The sequence below is a fragment of the Vespa mandarinia genome, chromosome 1 (assembly GCF_050613455.1).
Source record: "Vespa mandarinia isolate Hongniang chromosome 1, ASM5061345v1, whole genome shotgun sequence".
Classification (NCBI taxonomy): Eukaryota; Metazoa; Arthropoda; class Insecta; order Hymenoptera; family Vespidae; genus Vespa; species Vespa mandarinia.
Window position 1 is genome coordinate 8,326,604 of NC_140810.1, and position 24,781 is coordinate 8,351,384.

The 24,781-nt window shown below is 34.9% G+C and overlaps 2 protein-coding genes across 10 annotated transcripts; one reads left to right on the plus strand and one right to left on the minus strand.

The window, feature by feature from the left end:
• Nucleotides 1–59: 59 nt before the first annotated feature.
• On the minus strand, nt 60–12,460 carry Rme-8 (receptor mediated endocytosis 8). Of its 4 annotated transcripts, none has more exons than XM_035886955.2 (19): nt 12,385–12,460; nt 10,408–10,486; nt 9,795–10,062; nt 8,089–8,934; nt 7,346–7,789; nt 6,856–7,266; nt 6,192–6,757; nt 5,185–6,100; nt 4,747–5,103; nt 4,484–4,675; nt 3,886–4,398; nt 3,174–3,752; nt 2,625–3,054; nt 2,271–2,553; nt 1,977–2,190; nt 1,466–1,651; nt 1,242–1,382; nt 910–1,150; nt 60–819 (listed from the first exon to the last, which is right to left on the minus strand). In XM_035886955.2, the coding sequence occupies exons 1-19, from the start codon at nt 12,422–12,424 to the stop codon at nt 707–709; spliced, it is 6,819 nt and encodes a 2,272-aa protein (XP_035742848.2). In that variant the 5' UTR covers nt 12,425–12,460; the 3' UTR covers nt 60–706. The 4 variants fall into 4 exon arrangements, with proteins under 4 accessions (XP_035742848.2, XP_035742851.2, XP_035742849.2 ...); XM_035886958.2 differs by having other exon boundaries at nt 7,346–7,714; nt 12,385–12,459; XM_035886956.2 differs by lacking the exon at nt 12,385–12,460 and adding an exon at nt 10,697–10,837.
• LOC118450942 (angiogenic factor with G patch and FHA domains 1) lies at nt 10,822–24,527 on the plus strand. 6 transcript variants are annotated; one of them, XM_085659455.1, is made up of 10 exons: nt 10,822–10,930; nt 11,041–11,239; nt 11,312–11,545; nt 11,621–11,785; nt 12,019–12,196; nt 12,332–12,492; nt 12,588–13,030; nt 13,101–13,200; nt 19,946–20,072; nt 23,758–24,527. In XM_085659455.1, exons 2-10 carry the CDS (start codon nt 11,057–11,059, stop codon nt 23,967–23,969), a joined length of 1,803 nt encoding a protein of 600 aa, XP_085515581.1. In that variant the 5' UTR covers nt 10,822–10,930; nt 11,041–11,056; the 3' UTR covers nt 23,970–24,527. The 6 variants fall into 6 exon arrangements, with proteins under 6 accessions (XP_085515581.1, XP_085515587.1, XP_085515592.1 ...); XM_085659461.1 differs by having other exon boundaries at nt 12,019–12,151; XM_085659457.1 differs by having other exon boundaries at nt 10,840–10,858.
• Nucleotides 24,528–24,781: the final 254 nt, after the last annotated feature.

The following is a 24,781-nucleotide window of genomic DNA, read 5'->3' on the forward strand; positions in this document are numbered from 1 at the left end:
CTTTCATAATCTGTGAATTTCAATCTTCCTTTTATTGTAAGAATGATATCACAGAGGAAATTGTTGTATTACAAATGATTATGTTTTTTTTCTTTTTTTTTTTAATTTTTTATTATTACTTTTTTTATTTTGATTTTACTGCGAATAATTAAAAATGCATAGTGATAATTTCAAAGAATGGACAGGCCAAAGTTTTTTCATACATATTTGCAATTTCATTCATCAATAATATTTCCAGTTATAGGTATGCAATTATCTGAGAAATACTATTAATGAATATTTTATACAAGATCATATTGTGATCGTTAATAAGTATACATTTGCTTATAATAAACATAAATCATATTATATGATTATCAAGTACGATATGAAAATTATTTCGGGGAAACGTTTGATAACGAACGAATTTTTATATATAGATTGGTTAAGTTTGATTTAAAAAACAAATGATTTACAAAATAACTATGTAAATTATAATAAGACATTACTTTTAAATCTTATAGAAGAAAGACATGACGTGTTCTTATAAAATAGTAACAATAAGAAAAGTAACTTTAACTGAATATTATTCAATTAATATATTCCTTTCTTTAAAGAGCCAAAAATCACAGACAATGTAGTCTCTCTATATCAGTAAGATAGACCGACAGGAATTTTATCATTGACAATTTCACTGCCTTTTGTACGACTTTCGATGCTACCTATATCAGATGCTATCGTTTCTAATTAAACTATCTTCCTTGTCAACTGGTGGTGGACCTGTGGTAAGTGTCGTACTGGGCCCTGCCGTTAGATAACCAGCAGATACTGGTGTTCCAGCTAGTGAATAATCGAAAATATATATTTTTCCATTCGCGATATTTATATTTATATTTAAATATAAATACCAATTTCAAAATCTTATCTTACCTGTTAAATAGCCTGAGTTGGTTGTGTTGGATATAAATAAATCATGTCGTTGATCTTTATATTCTGCCCAGACACTAGATTTTTCTAATATAGCATTGACTTTTTCACCTAAAAGTAAACTTTTCGTCATTGCTTTTAAAGCTTTCACTATTTGCGCTTTTGTTGTAGCAGGATTATCGATAACATCTAGCCGACCTTCCAATATATTTAAGAGATATGGCACCATTTCAGCTTCCAGTGCCTAAATAAAATCCAAACATATACTCTATTTTAATTTTTTTATTTAATTACAAAGTATATTATTAATATCTATGCTTCACGATATAACGTACCTGTTTAATAAGTCTATCTTCATTCGTTGAAAATAATCTATTTAAAGTTTCGCATGCTATTGCTATCATATCCCGTCTGGATTGCATAGCATGTTTTAATGGACTTATACATTCTGTTTGACAAATAGATGATATACAAATCTAAAAAATCGAAGAGAAAAGAAATATAATAATACGGTAATTTTTAATTAGAATCATTATATTATAATATCAAATTAATTCACCTCGCTGGTAGCTAATTGGTGTAATATTAATATTGCTGTTTTATATACGGAAGGTTGGTTGTTCTGCATTGCCATTTGTCTACATAGTCGTGGTATATGGCCTAACGATGGTACTTGATCTGCTAATATTGGTTGCACTTGTAATAAACACACCAAAGCTTGTGTTGTAAGCTCTAACATCTCCGGCTGAAAAAATATATTATTATAAACACATTCATATATGATCTGGTGATTACGAAAGTGATCTGTCATATATTTTTCGTTTTGAAATACTTTGACATTTTAGTTTGAATTATTTAAAAATTAGTTTTCTGTAATAAATAAACAATAAAAGTAAGTATATTTATCCTTGACAAAAATAATTCTTTTATGTAATTTAAAAATTTTAAGAATAGCGCGTGACAAAATGTTTCTTAATATTTCAAATGACTTAGACCACTTTCACAATCACCAGCTCATATATAAGATAAAGTGACTTGATATTTTCAGCTAATTATTTTGTAACTCTTACGTCAGTCTTTTCCTTAGACATAAGTGTTAGAATAGTGTCCATAAGTTCACTTAAAAATTCCTTAGGCTTTCTAAGAGCCCATGCAGGACTAGCTATAAATAATCTGAGGTATACGCCGCCTACTACAGGTTCATTTGTAGCGATATCAATATTATTTTGAGTCTCTGGTAACTTCATTATCACACTAGGATTTCGTCTTTGCAATGCGAAATATCTGTACAAAAAATTATTATAATATAAAACAATATATAGTATTTTCAATGATCACTATTAATTAAATTATATAGAACATACTCATCTTTCAATTCAGCAATAATTCTTGAAACTCGTCCTTTAGATTCATCATCCCAAATTAATTCCGGATTTTCGTGTTTTGTTTCAAACATGTGTACACATTGTTTAGGTGAATCACGAATTGCCTCACTAAATAATCTGGGTAAAAATTTAGATAGATCTAATTTTACCCTTGGTCCAGCCAGTTTATCTGAAGACATTTTGGCGAGCAATTCAGCCGCTGTTTCTCGTACCTGAGTGTTACTTGAATTGCAGAATAAATCAAGGACATAAACAACAGCTCCTAAGAATATTAATTATCAAAGAATTATTTTCATTTATTTTAGAATATTTTTTCAATATATTTACACTGACCTTTAGCCAGTGCATCTTTTACGATTTTAGTTGAACTCATCAGTGCATATAAAGTTTCTAATGCAAGAAGTTGATACTCTTTTAGACTATGCAAGCATAATAGTAAATGTACTATCACTTCGTTTGCTGCAATATCACTGACACATTCTTGATTTTTAGTTACATTACTGATTACCTCAAGCGCACTTTTTTGCACTAATTTGCAATTGTTACAATTAACTAATCCAAATAATAACTTGAAATGACCCATACACTGTAATTCTATTCCAGGATTATTTTTAATTACATTTCTTAATGCTTCCAAAGCCATTACAACGTGTTCCAACTTTTCTTTATATTCTTTGCCTAAAGTAACATTTCCAAGAGAAGCTAAACAATCCGATGATTTGGACAGAAATTCAAGCAAATTTATTGTAAAACTTTTTGGATCCTGAAAAATATTAAAAACTTATAATAAGAAGAATACAGAAAAAATAAGAAGAATGAGAAAGAATATAAGAAAATTTATAATAAAAACTTATAATAAAAAAATAATATTAATAATTTTACCTCTATAGGAAAAACTGGTTGTTCATTATATACTTTAACAAATATTTCACCAATAATTAATTCTCCAGCATGAGCACTATATTTGAAATTACTGAAATCATGTTCAAAATTTTCGTTACCATTCAATCTTTCTAATCGCTTAGCTTCTAGATATTCGTTTAACTCTGCTCTAGTTCCATTATCCCAAATCAAATATGGGTTTGAACAATTAGAATTTAATGTCTTTAATATTTCTTCAGGTTTATCTTTGCTAAGCTGACGAGCAAGATAAGGCGTTAAAAGTTTTTCTAAAGCATTCACTGTGACAGGATTATTAGGTGTTTTGTTTTCTCCTGTCATATAACCACCCAATCTGGCACAAGCTTTAACAGCCAATTTTGCCAAATTATTAGCAACTTCTTGTCTATTCTCATCTTGAGTTCTTTCGACGCCACCTTCTTCTAATGTATAATCGTAATTAAACATAAACAGCAACAGATGCCACAAAGCATCAGATTTAAATAATTCCATTTGTAGAATGCTATCTGTAGCAAGCGATGAAACACATTCGGTAGCAACCGAACATAATTTTGTCAAATGCTGTTAAAAATATTCGATTTAATGTTAGATCATATTTTATAATAATTAAATTCGACTATATTAAAACTGTGTACAAGCTGTCTCATAATAAATGTTACAAAATATTAAATATTAAATTTATCAAAGTACTTACTCTGAAATGTAATATTCTGCACAAATCTTTAACCAATTGTGGTAACTCTATAATTTTATCTCTGCATCCACTAAATGATCCAGCAACAGCGAAACATTTGGTAATATGCATACATACTTGTACCGCGATATCGTTAGGTTTACTTGATTTGTTCAAAACCGAAACACATCGAGTATAGGCACGAAGTAAAACCTCTAAACCATCTTCTCTTCGTAATTCTTCCGCGTTTAAAGCAGAACAATGAACCGTATGATATGCAAGTTCACTAGCAGCAGCCAACAATGGTGCAGATTTTGAAAATAAACGTTCATCATCCGATTCTAATTTGATCGTCTTAATTAACTGAGGATAACCGGCATATTTATATGGCCTAAGTTCTTCTGTATATCTATGAAAAAGAATACTTTGTGTTCTCAAAATAAGTACTATATTATCAGGATTCGGACCATCGGTAGTCCAACAACTGCGACTACATAAAAATTCATATGCTTGATTAACTGCCTCAAATTTATCCTAAAGTGAAAAATATATATATTATATATCGTATGATGTTAATTGTTTTAAAAGCTATACTTATTAATGCTAACTTAGTACTTACTCTGCCTTGAGGGTTTTTATCAGGGTGATACATTTGAGCTAATTTGTAATATGATTTTCTAACATTTGCTTCATTGTGTTGTTCTCCAACAGGCAAACCTAATACTTTGTAAGCCTCATCAACTGTCATTAAAGGTGGTTTCTTTTCTACCTCTTTTTTCCATGCATTCAATACGTCTTTTAATAATTGCACCTGTATATCAGTAGTAATAAATAATATAAGTATCACAATATAACATAAAAAGATCTGTAACCTCGACTTACAGGTTCAGGTATAGGCCATTGCGGAAATTTGACAGTATCGCACAAATGTCGAAGATAAAATATTTGACAAAATAATTCATTTTCCAATTGTGGATACCTCACAGCAGGTATAGCAATGTATTGATATTTGGCCATAGTATGACTTCTTAATTTCGGGGTAAAATCGGCAATATGTGCGGCTATTTTTTCAATAAGCATTCTTCTCATTTCAGCATTCCAAATTGCTTCCGGAGTATCAAAATCACCTAGAAATATTTGTGCAAATTTCTCTGCACCATGATTTTCTAAATAGCTCACCATGGCATCGGGTAAAAGTTGACCAAGAATGCTTCGTTGCATAATGTCAGAAGATATGTTCTGAAGATATAATTACAATGTACATTTATAATATTTAAAAAATTAATCATGAAAATAATATTATTGGAACATTATACATACGTCATCGCTTCTAAAAGCCTGTTTGGTGTGTGTCAATTGTAAAAATCTTGCTATAGGTAGAACATTGGAACCAGTGTACATCAATATGAAGTAAAAAACACCAGTGAGATAAATTTTTGAGACATCTGCATTGTCACGCATTATTTCACATAATAATGTAGCGACTCTTTCGACCAATACGGGATCGAAGGTTAATAAGAGTTGTACAATATGTGGTAAACATTGAAGGTCCGACAAGAGACGTTTAACACGTGGTAATGGCCTAATCACAGCATCGTCCGCATCTCTACTTGGAAAGTATTCGCACATTTTAATTAAGATATTTAAAATCAAAGTTGCTAATTCACTTTCATTGATTACTGGAATTCCTCTTGCAACTAAAGTCCATTTCAATTGTGGTACTTGAGATATCATCCTCCATCCATCCAATCCTTGTGCCCAAACCTTTGTTTTATAAGTTATCTTACTTGTCGTATATAAATCTTTCAGATCCTTTAGACTTATGGGACCCTTACGCGTATCGCCATCGTTATAATACCATTCTTTTTCCATCATCCTCTCTTGTTGTGGACCTGCTTCTATGACATTAGTTTGCGTGGGTACCACAGCACGAGAAGTATGTAAATGTGCTAATGTTAAAAGATCTACAAGCGCTCGTACACCATTCTGATCCATTATCTCTTTAACGTTTCTTCTGTGTTGAATGAGTTTCTTTATGAACATAACTAATCGATCACGCTCCATTCTATCGGTGCACCGATCCAACATTCCTACTATATATTTTGTGTCTGAGAATGGTCCAATATCTTCGTAATATCGTCCATACACTATAGTCATTGCTTGCAAGCAAAGGCACTTCATTTCGACTTTTGTTGTTAACAAGAATCTATGGTATAAGTCATTAAAAAATTCATACCTATATGAAAAAAAAAAGAGTTAAAATTTTATTATCATATAATCTTACATTTTAAATATATTTACATACTATCGTATATTTATTTACTTACGATTTTCGAATTGGACTCTCTGGGCTATCTCTTTCTAGTAGCAGCCTCAAGTAATAATCTCCAATTTTGACTTCATCTGATAGGCACTGATATTGCACTTCGAATTCTCTGTAATTCCATGCAATTAAGGTTCCACCTGCTAATTCTTTATCCGAGGTAAATGCACGTATTTCATGATCGAGAGCAGTTCTTAATTCCTCTCTTGTTTTATGGTTCCATATTAAATTAGGTAACGAATGATCTTGATTGAATTTATAATAAAACAATTTCCAATTTGCTTCAGACTTAATTCTTTCTCTGCGTTTTCTTAAAACTATTGGACGTTCTTTGATTTTTTCTTGTCTTTCTATACCAATGCGTGCACCCCAGTGTTGAAGAGCATGTTCCACATGCTTCTCTACTAATCGCACTTGACGTTCGATCATAATCCACTGTGGACTTTTTTTATTTTTCGATGCATGGTCTATTGCTATTTTCAAATTATCACGATTATTTAATTTTTCTTCTTCGAGAAATGAATCAGGAACTTTTTCATCGGAGTCTAAATAATTTAGTAAACCAACGGGCTATAGAAGATAATATAAGTTTTGTGAACAATATAGATACATGTAAGTAAATATAAAAGTTTGTAATCTCTTTATCTATAAAAAAATGATATTTTTACCATAATTCGTTTTAATAATCCCATAGCTGTAGGATGTCCTGTCACCCATAATCCTACTAAATGTCTGCATAGTTGTCTGTGTGTCAGAAGTCTACTATCATTGCCGATAGTAAAGAGGCTATATAAAAGATGCCTTGGTAAAGCTCCTTCAGCAAGAGCTAGTTCTTGCATTTTTGCAGCTACTTCAGGTGCACCTTCTTCTATAATTGCTCTCATTATCAAACCAGCTCCTTTAACAATAGCCAGTGACGGATGTTGAAATAATTTGAAAAGAGATCTACCCCTTGCTGCAACCATCTCTAAAAGGTTGTCAAAATGTTTTCCATCTGTAGTTTCACTATATGGTACACATAATGCAAAAGTTAATAGATCAAGCATGGCAGAAACTACTAAAGCACCAGTGCCATGATTCTGAAATGTTCAAAGTATATACTTGAAGTCCTTCTTTGTATTTCAAGACTAGAAAAGATATATATATTGAAATACTTACAATATGATTAATCCACATTTCAAGTAAACTTTCTAAAAATTTGTTACTACTAAGAAGACTGCTTTTGTTTAATTGTTCTTGCCTTAGGTCACAATCATCATGCATTGGTTGCATAAGCGCACATATACAATCTATAGCAGCCTGTGTAACACCACAATCTTCTCTCTTTAATGCTTTTACAACTCTAGTACCAATAGCTTCTCTAAATCCAGCAAAAGAGGTGAATGCAGTGAATCCAACTTTACTTGCTACTAATCTTCGTATAGCATGAAACTGTGCTTCGATCTCATCATTCCCTTCTAGCTCTTTATTTACTAAGGTGCTTAAGGCAGCAAGTATAATTTTCTCTTTATTCTCAGTAAAAAGTCCCTGTAAGTAGTTATTCATCACACTGTACAGTTGAAGCTGTAAGCTTGGTACAGTCCATTCAAGCGGTGTACCGTCCTGAACAAAGGGAAAAAATCTCAGTTTGCATGTTTTCTACGTATGATATCAGACAGAAATACCTCAGTTGAATCGTTTTAATGATGTCATAGAGATATTTATGTTTCAAGTAATAGCTGTTTCTTATTACGAAATATTTAGTACTCATGTCAAGTATAGATCCCGAGATATTTCCGTCTTGATCAATTGTAACCGCTTCAATGTACTGTAGGCCTATATTGTTAGTTTTTAAAATATTAAAACAAACTGTTTACTGAGAGATATCTTAATTATAATTATCAATATGAATTTTCTCTTACATCTTGAGTTATTGAATAATTGAGACCACTATACGGTATATTAGCATTAAACCTTTCCAAAATTTCTGCAAAAGTACGTCCTCCTGGTGGTTGTTGTAAAAATTTAACATGGGATATTTCTACTTCTTCATCAACAGATAAATTAAGAGGTCCTAATCTTTTTCCCCTTGCAATTGGGTGCATTCTTACATGAGCATCTCTATTTCCAGATGCTCTTACACCATCAAGTAATGAAGCTAACAGGGAATCTCTGTCTGTTGCAGTGTAACTTCTTATTTGTCCATTTAAATATTGTATCGTAAATAATTGTGGATTTTTATTATCACGAATAAGAGCAAAAATATCTGATAGTGGTCTAAGAGTACAAATATTATATGTTTGTGGATCCCTTTCCAATAAGCAAGTATCAGAAAGGCAAAGTGTTCTTTTTTGTGGTTCTTTATATCTAGGTGAAATTTTATGAACAGTAAATTCTGATCCGCTTGTTATATGTTCATCACTACTGAATTTGCCTAATCTTTGTGCAAGAAAATCTTTAAATTTTATTGGTTCTTTTAAAACTTTTATATTGATTCCTAGATTATTTATTGCTGACTCCAATAGTTTCTTTTTTATTTCCTCTATCTGAGAAGATGCAAAAAGATGTAAACGTCCAAATCCACCACAAACAATCACAAATCCATTACGATAGTCTTTCATCGTAGCGATGCCTTCAAAGTCCTTATAACAATAACTGGAAAGTAGCATGTTCGTTGTAGGATCCAGCTGATCAAGACTATATGGAGTTACTTCCAATACTATTGGTAATGTTGTATCAGACCAATGGCATTTAACAGCATGATATTTCTATAAATAAGGAAGATATCTTACTATCTAATAAGATTAATAATACTCAATTGTAATATTTATTTATTATAGTATGTAATTTAAAAATCTTTTGTTTTGCTATATAAAACATATTATACGCTAATATAACAACAAGCAACATATGTTTCTAAAAATTACTTCATAAAAGAAATTTTATATATATATATATATATCATATAAAATATATATATATATATCATATAAAAAGAGATCCAAGTTTATATATATATATATATATATATATATATATATATATATATAAACTTGGATCTCTTTTTATATGATGAAATTATATTATGCAAAAAAGTCATATAAAAAAATCATGTAAAAATTGATTCACAAAAAATATAGAACTTGTGTTAAATTAATGCAAATTATACAAAAAATCAATTAAAATATAGAAGTACATTTATTAAAAACATTTTGTTTAATAAACGCGTAAAAAGAAAATTAATCTGCTGAGAAAAATGAATAGAAATATTTTTTTCTTTTATTAAATACGTATGATTTTCATGACATTTTCTGTAAACTAATTAATGTAAGCTTCTGCAATTGTGAAAAAATAAATAAAACCTTTGAATAAAATATGTACAGAAAATCATTATGCAAAAAATATATATATGTGAATTATGCAAAAAAATATCATGTAAAAAGACACCCAGATGCGTGTGTATATATATACACTTATGTATGTGTTAATGATAAAGAACAGATAGAACATAATACTATCCCATGCATAGGTGTATCATGACCATATGGCTAACATGATAACAGATGTGCCATTGAAATTTAATACAGAATTTCAATATAGGAGAACACGTATATAACTGATGACTCACCAAAATTTCTTTTGATTTCTCTGCAAACTGATTTCTATATTTGAGTGCTTCTGTTAACAAATGTGCTCTATGTTCTGAACTAAATTTCATTGTATCAACTTTACGTTCTTTCCGCATAGTTATGCTGAATTCACAGGAACCCAACTGATGCTTATTTGTAGGTTGTATACTAATAAATTCAGAGTAATCCCATTTATTAGTAACCTCTAAGGTCCCAGGATTATATGTCGTAATACCCATGGATCCAATGGAAAAAATACGTTTGTACCTATAATACATTTCATAGAATCTATATTTATGTATTTCCAAATAAAAAATTTTAAACTTTCAGAGATATAAATTTTATAGTTTTATCAAATAAATATTATTATATTGCATATTATTTAAATATATCTGAATATTTATAATATAGTTAACATTGTAAGAGAGTTTTACTATCTTTCTTATCTAAAGATAATGGTTTATATAAAGTACATGTGTTAATAAAATTTTGTCATTAGAGAATCATTTTTATATAGTAACGTATAATTTTACTAAAAGAATGAATAATGAAAAAATAATCTTTTCAAGGTAATAAAAAATTAATCTAACAAAACAAAGTACATAGACTTACTTCCCTTTCCATGAATGTTTGGTGACCAGAAAGCATGCAAGATCCTGGTTATCCTTTAGTGGCATCATTGTCTCATGTCCTGAAGACGCAACAAAGATACAGTTTTAAATAATATTTTAATAACAAAACACTGCACAATACTTGCATCTGCCAAGTAGTGTTAGGGAACATTCGCAAAACGAATAGGAAAAACCGTGTGTGAGTCTTTATATTAGAATACGAATATGTAAAACGAAATGTCAATTCAATTTTTGTGAATATCGATAATAATTTAACTGCGTGAACTAACGAAATCTTAACGCGTTTTCTTGCATTTCAACAAACAAATGTCATTTTGAAGACTTCCGTTGGCCTGGGAGCAGCCATGTTGAATCAGGGGTGTTAACAAAGCTGTTTCTAGATGTCACTGCGTATGTGCCTTTAAGATTTGTTCAGATTCGTTATTAACCAGGTTAAATAAATGATTTAATTGCGTTTGATTCTGAAAAATTTTATTGTAATAATTCTATTTAATTTTATGCGGGTTTGTGTAAATTTTCTTAATATTTCTTTTATTACGAAATAAATATTATTTATATACTGTGTAATTATAATTCTACAAAACTTTGTTTATGTATCTGTTTCTTATTTCAGTGAATAAAACAAAAAAATGACAGAGCATTGTACACAAAGTGAAAGTGACGAAGGAGAAGTTAAATCAGATTTTGGAGAAGATCTAGATGAAGAATTGCAATCTTTACCTCATGTATTACAACTGATACGTAAAATGCGTGAGCATATTAAGTGGCAGAGTAAAAAGATAAAAAAATTACGTAATAAATTACAAGAACAGGTATTCATAATACAATTATATCTAAAACTAATCTCTTCCATTAGTTTTCTTCTATCGATATTATTTTTATAGAAAAATCAAATGAGGAATAAAAGTTTCGTAGAATATGGTACTCAAACAGATCCTTTAGAATATGAAAACAAATATTTAACACAAAATTGGGATCTAAGTAACAATAAAAAATCAAATAGTTTAATCGAACAAGTAAAGCAAGTATCAGAATCTGCATTATTACAAACTGGTTTCGTATATGAGGAAACATCAGGATTATATTATGATTATAATACAGGATATTATTATGACGCTGTAAGTTATTATTTTTTATATAAAGTTATTAATTATAAATTACATTAAAAACAATATAATAAATATATTTTATAGAAACAAGGACTTTATTATGATGGAAACAATGGAACGTATTATTATTATGACGAAGGCAGTAAAACATATAAGTTCCACAGCCATGCACACGCAGTTGTCAACAATATTGCACATTCCCAAGAAACCAAAAAGGAAGAAAAATCAGATGGCGAAAAGGCAAACAAGGTAATAAAAAATTTAAGAATAACGATAGGGATATAAAAATACAAAACATTAAAAATTATAAAAATGTAGAAGGTAGAGCCTATTGTATATATCTGACTTTTATTTGATTTCAGGTTTTGGATGAGATAAATGAGTTAATATGTGGACTTACAAATATAAAATTGAAAGATACAGACGTCATGCCCTAGGTAATTATCTTATGCTTTTAATATGCACATATATCTCTTTTGTAGGATACGGTGAAAAAACGCAAACTCGCACAAGATGGAGAGAGCTTAAAAGAAGATGAGCCCGAAGAGGGTGAATGCTCGGACAGTGATAGCGAACAGAGCTCTTATAACGTTACACCAGAATCGTCCATAAATAGTGAGACTGAGAATGAGGAGGAACAAAGTTCAAAGATTAATTTTTGTATTTTTATTTTATCAGATTTCATATTATATCTAAATATATTTACTTAGTTACAAATAATATTAATTTTGTTCTCAAAAATTATTAATATATATTTAGTATAATTAAAAAAATGCAAATTTATTTTTGTTTCAGATATAGCAAAAACATATCCACCATGTATGAGAATAATAGTCAAAGAAACAAACCTTCCAAAGTTAAAAGTTGGTTCACTTTTCCTTGTAGCATACACAGGTGGTTCAATGGGTAAAGAAGGAGATCATTCTGTTATAATACCAGATATAAATGTCAGTAAGGTACGTAATAAGCGAGATTTTAAGTGGTATCTTTGACGTCATATCAGATAGTGATTATCGATTATATAATATTTAACAAACGATAACGATTTCAGCATCACGCACGATTTCTTTATAACGAGACAACGAATTCTTATTGGATAGTAGATTCAGGCTCAAGAAATGGTACATATTTAAATGGAAAAAGATTATCTGTAGCTAAACAAGAGTCCGAATCGTACGAGATAATACATGGTTCGATCATTCAAGTGGGCGGTACAAAATTGTTATGTCATATACATAACGGAAATGAAACTTGCGGTCATTGTGAACCAGGGTTGGTTCAACACAATGTAAACACAGAAGAGAATGTATTCTCGAAAAGAAATCTTCATAAAAAAGAATTGAGAAGGTTAAAAACAAAATTTGGTGTAGAAAAAGATAACGTTGCTTCCGCCAGTCAATTAGCAAGTGGTTATCGGGATAGAGCTCAAGCTCGTAGACAGTGTGTTGGTTCTTCAAATCATCATGCCAAGACAGAACAAAGTTCAATCGACACGTGAGTGACGATTAAATGTTACATCAAAGTATATATTAATATAATCCTTATTCGCATATTTATCTTACAGATCGATAGCGAAAGATAACCGAGGATTTAAATTACTATCTAAAATGGGATGGTGCGAAGGTCGTTCTCTAGGAAAGGATGGTGATGGTAGAACCGAACCGGTGAGTACTTTTATTTTTTAAATAAATTTATTTATAAAATGGAGAGATTTATAATATGAATGAAGCGTAAGAGAAAATAAAAAAGCGTAAATCGAAAGATAGAAAAGATAAATGGTACTATCAACATTTTTTTTTTATTTAATAGGGAATACTAAAAAATTGTACTTTTATCTCTATGGAACGCAATAGATAGAATATAGGTCAGTGAGTGGAAATAAAAAACACACAACTTTAATAAGCTCGCTCGTTAATCGTAGAAAGTTAACGATGCAACATCTACAATTCAAACACGATTTATTTTTTCAAGACAAAGATCAACTCGTTCGGTCATATTCCCTCTTTATTTTTGTAAATCAGATTCAATTTGGTTTATATATTTGTTCTCTCTCTTTCTCTCTCTTTTTCTTCTTCGTCCGACTAGGATGACTACAATATCGACGACGACAACGACAATGATGACGAAGGCAGCAAAACGAGTTCAGACGGCACGAGCAGAGCATTCGTATGATAACGAGCGTAACTCCTGTGAAATGTATAGAATAGGTGTAGGAAAGAGAGAGTAGAAGAGGGAAGAGAATTATCCCACATACACACCACTCTTTATAGAGAGTGAGAGAGAGAGAGAGAGAGAAAGAGAGAGAGAGAGAGGAAGAGAAAGCGAGTGCCTGATATCGAAGGGACGAACGGCAGTGTTGAGAGGGACTCTGTGGAAATGAATGCAAATGTATTGAAATCCAAATCATTATTTTGTCTAGACGCATCGTATGCTCTATTGCACCCCGACCATTTCTCTCTCTCTCTCTCTCTCTCTCTCTCTCTCTCTCTCTCTCTCTCTCTCCTTCTCTCTCATTCGCTCGCTTGCTCTTCGTCTCCAGAATTTAGCTGGCTGCTCGATGGGACAAACGTGGATTAAAGGATTTCTTCTCTCTCTCTCTCTCCCTCTCTCCCTCTCTCTCTCTCTCTCTCTCTCTCTCTCTCTCTCTCTCTCTCTCTCTCTCTCTCTCTCTCTCTCTCTCTCTCTCTCTCTCTCTCTTCTTTTTTACACTTCGTGATCGCGAACCTAATTTTGTTGTTCTTCTTCATTTCTTTTTTCTTCGTATCTTGAAGGTTACTCCGATCCGTTTTTTTTCTTTTTTCTTTTTTTAACAACGTACCAAAACTTTTACCATTGCGAGAGACGACTATTGGAAGTACCGGTCGTCTCTTTCTTTATATCTTTATCTCTCTTTCTCTATCTCTTTCTCTCTTTCTCTACCTCTTTCTCTTTTACTCTTTTCCTCCCCTTTTTTGTCCTCTTATTTGCTCGTAAAACTTGGCGGGTCCTTAAGACGATCGAAGATGTACAACACAGTAGGTCGGGCATATAAATGAGAGAATGTATTTTTAGCTTGTCGCCTCGTCGTCGCATTCTTTTCTTTTTCATCGTTCACTCGCGAGATCATCGAGAATTTGACGAGGTGTGTTGTACTTTAGAATGAATGAAAAAAGAAAAAAAAAAAATAAATAAGAATAAAGAAGGAACGACGAAAGAAGGAATAGAAATTTAATCGGTCGAATAAGTTTTTATTTTAATTCTTCTTTTGTTTTTTTTTTCTTTTTTTTGCAAGAACGACTTTAATCGTAACTTTTTTTTCTTTTTTTCATGTTCTTCTTCTCTTTTTCCTTTTTAATAGCAAATTAGATGAAGAACCATTTTCTTTTACATCGGTTTTTACATTCTTTCCTAAGTAAATAGCTATACTTCCTTTATCGTGAACAATGAAAACGAACTCGCAAGTGCATTTCGCACGATTCTGACCTACATCGTAAACGGAAAATGTAGGAAGAAATTCTGGAAACAGACAGAGGTGAAGATATCCTTGGGAAGGATTCGTTTTTCCAACGGGAAAACCGTAAAGCGAACATTGTAAAGCCGAGGAATAACGATTGCTAGTAAACCGCGAGGACGTGATAAAGTATAAAATCGTGAAAAGGGAGAAGAGATCGCCCTTACGGAAAAGGGCAACGCTTTCGTCGATATCTCCTTGACGGGTTCATTTATTTGAGTGCTTCGATCAAACAACAAATTTTTTTATAGTTTACCTTAGCGAACGCTACTATGAAGAAAACGAAATTCTATTAGAATACGAAAACTTCTTTAATCGTTTGTTCGATTATTTTAAATGTCATTGGATTAGCTAAATTCATGTCCTTTTTTATTAAATTTAATATGAATTAAATTTAATAAAAAATACACGATAGATCCAATTCAATAAAAAAAAAGTTTATTTTATTTATTTATTTATTATTGTATGTACTAGTATATATATATTATTACATGGACTAGTATTTTCGATGTACGAATATATAATTAAATATTAAATATCGAACAACTTTAAAAGACGATATCAAAAATATTCTTAAAATATTAAATACTTTAAAAATATTTTATTGCCTAAACCGTATTTGAATTAGAATGAATTCTTTGCAACGAATGGTATAGTCGATTCTGAGACTGCATTCGTTCACTACACAATTTCATTTTATGGACATTCACGTGCAGTATCCGATAGGACGTTGAAAGCATCGTTTCTATCTTCGATAGCACCCTTTTTTACGATTTACATCTACTTCTATATTGCTTCGACATTTTACAGCTTGAGTCTTGGAAGAGGTGCTTGATTAATGACGCTGTAAATAATCTAAAGTATTTCAACGAAAACAATGAATCCGTTCCTTAGTGCTTTCATAAAATTTGTTTTTTTCTTTTTTCTCTATCTCTGAAATAGGTAATCCTTGTTTTAAAAGAAGGATTTTGTCTTTTGAAAGATTGTTTCTTTTTCTTTTTATATTTAAAACTAATCATTTAGCAACAATGATTTCTTCTTTCAACTTTATATAAAAGATCATTTCTGATTAGAAATCGTATATTTTCAATTTTTTCCTCGTTCAATAAAATCATTAGAAATTCTTTAATTTAATATAGAAGATATAATATGAATAGAAGTCATTTTTTTCTTTCTTTTTTTCTTTGGACGTTACGTTCTTTGGAAATATTGTGAAATTATTGCGGATATATGGAAATGAAATTAATGACGTTACGATTTGATAAGCGTATGTATGAAAGGAAAAACGATAATAAAAGAGTAAGAATTAGTAAAAATGAAAAAAAAAGAAGGAATAGAGAAGGAGGAGAAAAGTCTGATCTTGACAAGGCGACTTTATTTCTTGGCCGTACCTGTTGCTGGCATATCCAGCATTACCTTCTTCTTCAGTCCTTCTCACCTTCCATTGGAGACTGTTCTTCCCTTTTTTTGGCGAGAGCAAGAAAGGAAGAAAGAAATAAAGAAAAAGGGAGAAGAGGAAAAAGAGAAAAGAGTCCCGGAAGGGCAGAAAAGAGGAAAGGTTTGAAGGACGCGACGGAAGTCAAAGACTATGCATCCCTGGAAAGCCCTGCCGCGGGCGGTACGACGAAATGCAAGGTCGTCTCGATATTATATAATGCCGTAAGAGAGAGAGAGAGAGAGAGAGAGAGAGAGAGAGAGAGAGAGAGAAAGAGAGAAAAGGACCTAGAATATAGTTACGAATACGCAAGGATACTAGAGGAAGATCTATTTCTTTTCCACCTTTCTCTCTAGCATCTCTTCGTTTCTCTTTCCTCATCTGAGACCGAGCCATTGTCTTCTTTTAAAAATCGCTATGCTTGCGACGGTCTCACGAAAAAGTGAGATGGTCATTTAAAAACTTTTATAAAAGATTATACGCGAATGATATTTTATTTTCATTAAAAGATTACATTTATATACATAAGATCGATCGATAAATTCCATTTATCGTATTTTTCGAAGGTCATTTTAGTCTAGGATAGAGTAATTTGATTTTTTTGATAGATATATGGAAGTAAAGAATGTAAAATATTGGTATTTAATGAAGAAGGAGGAAGAGAGTAAGAGAGTAAGAGAGAGAGAGAGAGAGCGAGAGAGAGAGAGAAAGGGAAGGAGGGAGAGGTCGTCCTAGTCAAGCTATTCGAAAGGGGTGCGGGAGGCAACAGGTGGGAATCCACAGTCACAAATAAATCCAACACAAGCGTCTCTAACATCTAGACGATGATTCACTGATTAAACGTGGATACAAGATTACCGTGTCATTTCTTTCCCTTTCGTTATCCTTATTTCAATCTTTTTCTTCGAAGACAAAGGGAGGGAGGGAGAGAGGCAGGGAGAGAGAGAGAGAGAAAGAAAAAGGGAGAGAGAGAAGGAGAAACGGAAAAACAGAGAAATAGAGAAAGAGACATGTCAAACATATTAACATTTATTAAAGAACATGTTAGGGGTAGATTCGTTAGATTAGCTTGATTATAACCAGATTTCACTGGATCAATTTTCCATATAGATTATTTCCTCTTAGAGATACTAATAGCAATAAATAACGTCACGGTAAAAATGTGTTTAATCTTCCTTATCGTTTAATACCGAGATTAATGCATAAAAAGTCGACAAAACAAAAAAGTATCTTTATTCCTTCAATTGTAGGGACAAAGAGGTGGAAGAAAATTAATGGTGATGTTGTGATACATAGGTTCGGTGGTTAGAGATGGTCAGACAGAACGCGGACACATAATGTTATGCACACAAGAGGGTAAGTGCACACGTGCACGCATAACCGCGTCTCGGTTTAACGTCCGTCTATCTGTCCGTCCATCCGTCCGTCTGCTCGTTCGTTCGTTCGTCTGTTCGTATGTTTGTATGATCGTATGTTCGTCCGCCGCCATGTACGTGTACCATCGGCTACACATAACGTTAGCTAACTAGGAATATACGATCCAGGAGTAGGAGCAAGCCGGTCGATCGGTCTAGACGAGATGTGCGTACACGATCCGCATAGCGCACGTTGCGCGAACAATCGCCCGGACACACAAATATGTACAATGAGAGAGGGAATAGGATGGGTAGTGAGGTTAATACGAGAGAGAGAGAGAGAGAGAGAGAGAGAGAGAGAGAGAGAGAGAGAGAGAGAGAGAGAGAGAGAGAGAGAGAGATCTATTAATTACAACGCGCCAGCAGTACATGACGCACCGAATGTGGTCGAACGTACGTCGAGACAGGCCAAATTAATTAAACGATCCGCCGATATATAGATAATCAAATATGCGTTAACCCTATCTTCTTCGCTTTTTCTGGAAGAGAATCTTTTATTTCTTTGATTGGCTCATTAGAATCCCTGACCATCCACTTATGTGGATTCTAGAATTTAGAATATAACGGTCAAAAGGAATGAATTTGATAATCTTTAAAGTCTGAAGATTAGGTTTTAAGTCCGACTTTTTGATAATGAAAGAATTTTTCAAAAATTGAGTTAGTTAGTTCAGTTCGTTTTAAGCTCGTAGAAGTAAATCTTAACAAGGCAAGTAAAGAGGATGCAACAGGACGAAAAATGACAAAAGAGAGAGAGAGAGAGAGAGAGAGAGAGAGGGAGAGAGAGAGAGAGAGAAAGAGAGAAAGAGAAAGAAAGAGTAAGAGAGAGAGAGAGAGAGAGAGAGAGAGAGAGAGAGAGAGAGAGAGAAAGAGAAAGAGTAAGAGAGAGAAATATCATGCGGTCAAGTCAATTCGATGATTTCCTGTAGTAGAGAGCATTCTATCGTTGCGCAGATTTTTCGTATCGTCCGAATCCTCTTCGATCTCTATGATACGTTATGACGCGGCCGCAAGAGGTTTCCGCTCGGACTGACGCACGGATTCTCGAGTTTTAGCTATTCCGATGAAGCGGCAACGAACGAATAGACACGGCAAGTACAATACGTCATCTAGGTTGGCCTATCACCGCCAGACGGCTTCCGTCTGGGTAAACACGCACGCAAACGTACACACATTAATGCGACGCGAGTGGATCGACGTTAGCGCGCGCAGGACGCTCGAGGCTTCACCGACGAGCATCTAGGGACATCCATCACAGGATTATCGCACGAACATGGTGGTAACACGCGTGCTCTCCTCAGGAAGTATATGGACCGCTCCCCTGACGTCTCCGATACGTCTATGCCTCCTGTACCTGTCTATCTTCATCTCTCTCATATATATTCTCTCTCTCTCTCCCTCTCTCTCTCTCTCTCTCTCTCTCTCTCTCTCTCTCTCTCTCTCTCTCTCTGTCTCTCTGTCTCTCTGTATTCCCTTGTACTCTCTCCCTTTACTCGATCTTCCATGCCGCATGTTCCCTGTCTATTCTCTCTTGGAAAGCCTCGTCTGCGCGCAGACGATCTCGCCGCATTCTAGCTATGTGTATGTCTAGTTCAGTCTACGGACTCTACACTCTATAGACAGCTAAACACTAATTAATTCTCTGCAAACACGACGACAAGGGACTAAGCGAGCAGAAGATCCCTTTTCTCCTTCTCTCCGAAATAGATTTCAGTCTCGCCTTTCGTTCGCGTTAATCTCGTGAGGATCTCTCGATAGTAGCTTTGTCTATTGCCTTGGCTCTTCCCTTCGTATCTCCCTCCAACCTTCCAATTCTCTACAGAATGAATTTTTTTCACATGAATAGATAACGGTTATTATTTTGCCTCGTTTCGAAAAACATCAGGGAGGTTCCGTTCAGAGAATCGAACTTTTTGGGTGAATTCATAGGGTGAAAGCCTGTCCTGAAGAGGTGAGACACGACGTAAGGGATAAAAACAGAACGTAGAATTGGAGTTGCCGTTGGAAATGCCGAGAGAAAGAGAGAGAGAGACAGAGTAGAAGCAAAGAGAAGTCTGTGACGTTTATTTCAGAAAGCTACGACGGCTCTTGGTAGCGACCGGAGGCGACGGCGGACACACCGGCGGCGTTGTAAACGAGCAAAGTTTCGAACCCAATATGCTGTCTCCGCGCATGGAAGCCCACATTCAACCTGTCAAGGTGCGACGACAACGACTACTACGACCGCAGTAGCGGTGTTCACGTACTACCACCTCCTACATCCCCATCTCCGGTAATGCCAGACGGGCAAACCGGGACAAACTTTCGAACTGGCACAGACCGTCTGGCACACTACCACCGTCCTCCTGCTCCTTCTCCTCCTCCTCCTCTTCCTCCGGAAGAAGAACCTGCGAATTCCCAATATGTTATTGTACGTCTGCCGGCACCGTTTTGTCTGTCCAAGTCCCAATGTCTATCGGAGAACAAATGAAACTGAGCGAGAGAGAGAGAGAGAGAGAGAGAGAGAGAGAGAGAGAGAGAGAAAGAGAGAAAGAGAGAGAGAGAGAGAGAGAGAATGGGAGAGTCTGCTTTCTCGATCCAGGAATTTCCTTTTCCGCACGTCCTGCATCAAAGATGACCGACCACACTTTTGCGTTCGTGTTCTTTTCGGTTTTAGACATTTCCTATATTTCCGAATAGCAAACTTTAATTAAAAAGAGACATCTGATCTTTTTTCTCCCTCTTTTTCTCGATAAGTTTTGTAAAAAGTTCGACAAATGTTCGACGTTAAGTTTTTAACATTTAAAGAAAGTATAAAAAGGAAGGAAGAACTTCATCAAGGTCGACATGATAAATAGATAGAACGATGAATTGACGGAGGCGACGAATGATGAGCGTACGCATTCGAATACGCGCACGCATCAAGAGTGCTCGTCCAAAGTTAAACGATGATAGTGAAGTAGATGTCGAGTGTGTAGACGTCGCGACGTGTTCGTAGCTGGCGACTGCCGGTTGGCGGGCGTTAATCGGTAATCGTCACGATGTATTGTCTCCCATCGAAACGTTTTGCCCTATTTGCCTATTTTCCTAGAAGATGGAACTTTCAAAGCTTACTCGGATAAAACTTATTTTGCGGTAAGATCGTAGAGATCTGGGTCGCGACACCTGGAAGGAACGAGAATAGTTTCGCTCCCAGACGGTTAACATCGGTCGCCGTTTCGTATGAAAGTTTGAAACGACAACGGTTTCGTCGTCTCTTTCTATCCTTCTCTCTTGATATTCTACCTAGTCGTTCTCTTCCAATTCTTGCATTATCGATCGATTGACGTAACCCAGACGTTCTCGGTATTCTTTCGTTCCAAAAGAAAACATTATTGTCTCACGATGGATCAAGTCGTTTGTTCAAGAGAGAGATATATCATATGTACATTTTTATTATATAAAATCGGCAAACTCTCTTATTCTCGGTCGATCCGTATAAATATATAAGCTAGGATATATCTCGTTAGCGTTATACCTTCACCGAGACGGAAAATTTTAGTCTCCTATATTTTAATCTCCTTCGTCAGCTTTTTAGACGAGCGAAGAGTAGATTAAAGTTTCAACGTAATTCTATTCGAAACATGGATTATGTTTTCGCAGGAAACTCGTCTCGTCTCAAATAGAACGAGTCTGGTCCGTTTTCTCATCGTGATTCGACCGAGCGCCGACTGTGTCACGGCATAGATTATAACGAGCGGCCGCGACAATGATATGTTATAGCATATAAGTGGTCTAGACGATCCAGATGGATGTATCATCGTCGTCGAGTTGTCGTTGGCGGTTTTGGCCTCAGTGTCGACGTCGGTCTACTCTATGCCGTTCCTTGACACGAAGCTATCTGCCAAGGAACAAGTGATTTTCCGCATTGACTGTTTTCTCTCCCTCTCTCTCTCTCTCTCTCTCTCTCTCTCTCTCTCTCTCTCTCTCTCTCTCTCTCTCTCTTCCCTCTTTCGCTAAATTCTCGTTCTCTCTAACACGGTTGGACGAATAAATTGGATGCGTTAATTTTTTGCAATGACGATTTTCTTGAGAACAGTCGCAGTTAACTTCTTCTTTCAACTCCCTCGTATTCTCGATCAAAGCGACGAGTTCATTCGCCGTCGTTCCTTTCCACTTCCCTTCTTTTCCATTTCGCCTACCTCCGTTTTGCTATTTCCGTCCCTTTTTTCTCTTTTATCCAAGTAAGTCAAGTGATGGCGGCAGCAGTAGACAGGGCCTCATTTTCAAGCCAGACGGGTACAGTACTTGTCCCAAATACGGTTGAGAGAGTTTTTGTCGGTTTAAAACTGGCAGGGTACCTCATTCTCCGAAATGAAATTTTTTTTAAATCACTCTCTACCATTCCCCGAATCTTTATCTTAATCTAACGAAGCTAACATTTTTAATTAACTATTCATACAATTACTTACCGAGATGCGAACGAGTTTGCGGACGAAATAGCAAAGTTTTGGTCTTTGGGGTATCTCACTTTTCGACGACGTTTAAAGGATTGACCGAGGAATGAAAAAAGCTGCTACATTTACCAACGAAATAACGAATTACTCGGTTAGAAAATTCTAATCCTAGGGCATTGTACGAGTGACGTGCTCGACGTACTTGAAATCTTTCTCGACTGAGCTTTTTTTGGTGGCTGCTGCTAGAGATGGAGGAGGAGCAGGCGTACCACCCATAATTTCTCTCATTTTCCACGATGCGCTCTTCTCTACTAGGCGTTTCTTTTTCTCTTTCCTTTTAGCCAAGTAAGTCAAGTGACGGCGCCGGTGGAATAGGGCCTCATTTACAGCCCAGACGAGGGAGAACACTTGGCCCAAATACTGACTGAAGAGAAAATGTACCCGGGTTCCACCGTAGAGCTGGTTAAAATCTGGAAGCGGTTCCCTCTCGACGATAAGAATCCTTGCCGAAAGAGATACGAACCTTTTTCTCTCTCTCTCTCTCTCTCTCTCTCTCTCTCTCTCTCTCTCTGTTTCTCTCTCTCTCTCTCTCTCTCTCTCTCTCTCTCTGTTTTTCTCTCTCTCTCCCTCTGTCTCTCTCTCTCTCTCTCTCTCTCTCTGTCTTTCTCTCTCTCTCTCTCTCTCTCTGTCTTTCTCTCTCTCTCTCTTTCTCTCTCTCTCTCTCTCTCTCTCTCTCTCTCTCTCTCTCTCTCTCTCTTTTAATCTATGATTTTTAAAAGACCCGATTCTTCCAAAGTTGAATTCTTCAAACTTTGAGATATAAGATTCGTCCTGGCTCGGAGGATGATCCGCGGAAGCGTGACTGTCTGAAAATAAAAGAACCATTGTCTAATTCGAATTAGCATAAATCCCGCCGGAGGCGGGAAATCTATTTAAAACTTCAAGCTCGTAACTCTCCGTCGTGCCGATAAAGCGCTTCATCGTTTCGAGTCTCGGCCGGGTCTCAAATAGGTAAGATTAAGGACGAAACCTGTGCGAGGATGAGATTCGAGGAAAGTAGTGATACTAAAAATTTACCGAGTCAAATTCGCGGAAGGTTGGATACGATTTGCATTCGGTCGCGACAGATGGCCGAAAATGCAGCCGGACGAATACTTTGATCGTGCAGACTTGGCCAGACAGTTTATCAAGACCGACGAAGCACGTCTCATCCAAGTAGGAAAGGATTTGCATAGATATCTCGGGCCGAGCTTCATTCTATTTTACAGCCGGCACGTATTAGCGCCTTCCAACATCCTCTCCAACGAGATTACCCCCATTGCTCTTTACCAATCCTCCTTTTCTCTTTCGCTTCGACTCGGATTTTCGACTTTATCGTCATTCTTTTGTCTACCAATTTATCTTTTTTCCCCTTTTTTCTTTTCTTTTTTTTTAATTACAATCTTCTTCTCCTTGCTTTTCTTTTCCAGATAGCTATATCAAACAATCCAAACAAAAGCGGCTTTGGTGCGGTCAAAACGGACTTTCCTACGATCGAATTGGATTCGAACATCGAGAAAAAGCAGGCAAGATGGCGAAAGACTCAACAACGTTACAATCAAATTACGGAATAATCGCTAGGAGAAAACGTTCCAATCGTATTTCAACGATTCTCATTATATTTTCGTTAACGAGATTCTAATGAAGATATTGTTGATTCTAATAATAAATATAAATAAATGACAAGGCAATTTTGAATCTTCGTACTTTATCGAAGATCTTTTCAAGTTTGTCAAAAAGGAAGAAGAAGAAGAAGGAGAAGATCGCTTCTGGATCCATAACGACGCAGCTTCTCTAGCAAGCCCACTCGTTCTCCGATGATATTTATAAAGCAAACTTGGCGGTGCAAAGACCTCGCAAGGGAGTAAGTAAGAAAGAGATAGATAGATAGATAGATAGATGGAGAGAGAGAGAGAGAGAGAGAGAGAGAGAGAGAGAGAGAGAGAGAGAGAGAAGGAGAGAGAGAAGCAGAGGGAAGCAGAGAGAGAGAGAGAGAGAGAGTCGGAGTAAGCCGTAAGTTTAGGCCAAGCCCTTAACTCCTTTGGCACATCAACGCTGTCTTCATAATAAACTCGGAGCATCACGGGATCGTTACTTTACCGACACCGTCAGAATATCATCAGCTCCATCAAAATCTGTTTCATGCCATTGGGAAAAGTTTACTTTTTTCCTCTCGTCCGATTTTTAGAAATATATTGAAAATGTTTGGATGAAAAAAAAATTTTGTTTAGTTGAATATAAACATGAACCTAATCCTTTATTTGTTCTAAGTATTATTTGTTCTAAGGGTTAACGGAATAAGTCTCGTAGTAGAGGCAACGCATACCGTTTTTAATGAACTTACTGGAGTCATGTGGCTACCGGGCCTCGTCCGCGAAAATTAATGAACGCAGCGACGCGCGAATACCGTTTTCTCGCGCGAACGCTCGTAGCCGTACTTGACTGTGCATATAA

Excerpts from the sequence above, each read along its gene's own strand:
- LOC118450942 (XM_085659455.1), top strand. The coding sequence starts at position 11,057 with ATGACAGAGCATTGTACACAAAGTGAAAGTGACGAAGGAGAAGTTAAA. Across the intron at positions 12,493-12,587 it reads CAGATATAAATGTCAGTAAG|CATCACGCACGATTTCTTTA; the intron begins GTACGTAATAAG and ends TAACGATTTCAG. Across the intron at positions 20,073-23,757 it reads CCCACATTCAACCTGTCAAG|ATAGCTATATCAAACAATCC; the intron begins GTGCGACGACAA and ends TTTCTTTTCCAG.
- Rme-8 (XM_035886955.2), bottom strand. The coding sequence starts at position 12,424 with ATGCTACAAGGAAAAGTGAACCAACTTTTAACTTTGGAAG. Across the intron at positions 6,101-6,191 it reads GAGAGTCCAATTCGAAAATC|GTATGAATTTTTTAATGACT; the intron begins GTAAGTAAATAA and ends TTTTTCATATAG. Across the intron at positions 2,191-2,270 it reads ATTGCTGAATTGAAAGATGA|ATATTTCGCATTGCAAAGAC; the intron begins GTATGTTCTATA and ends TTTTTTGTACAG.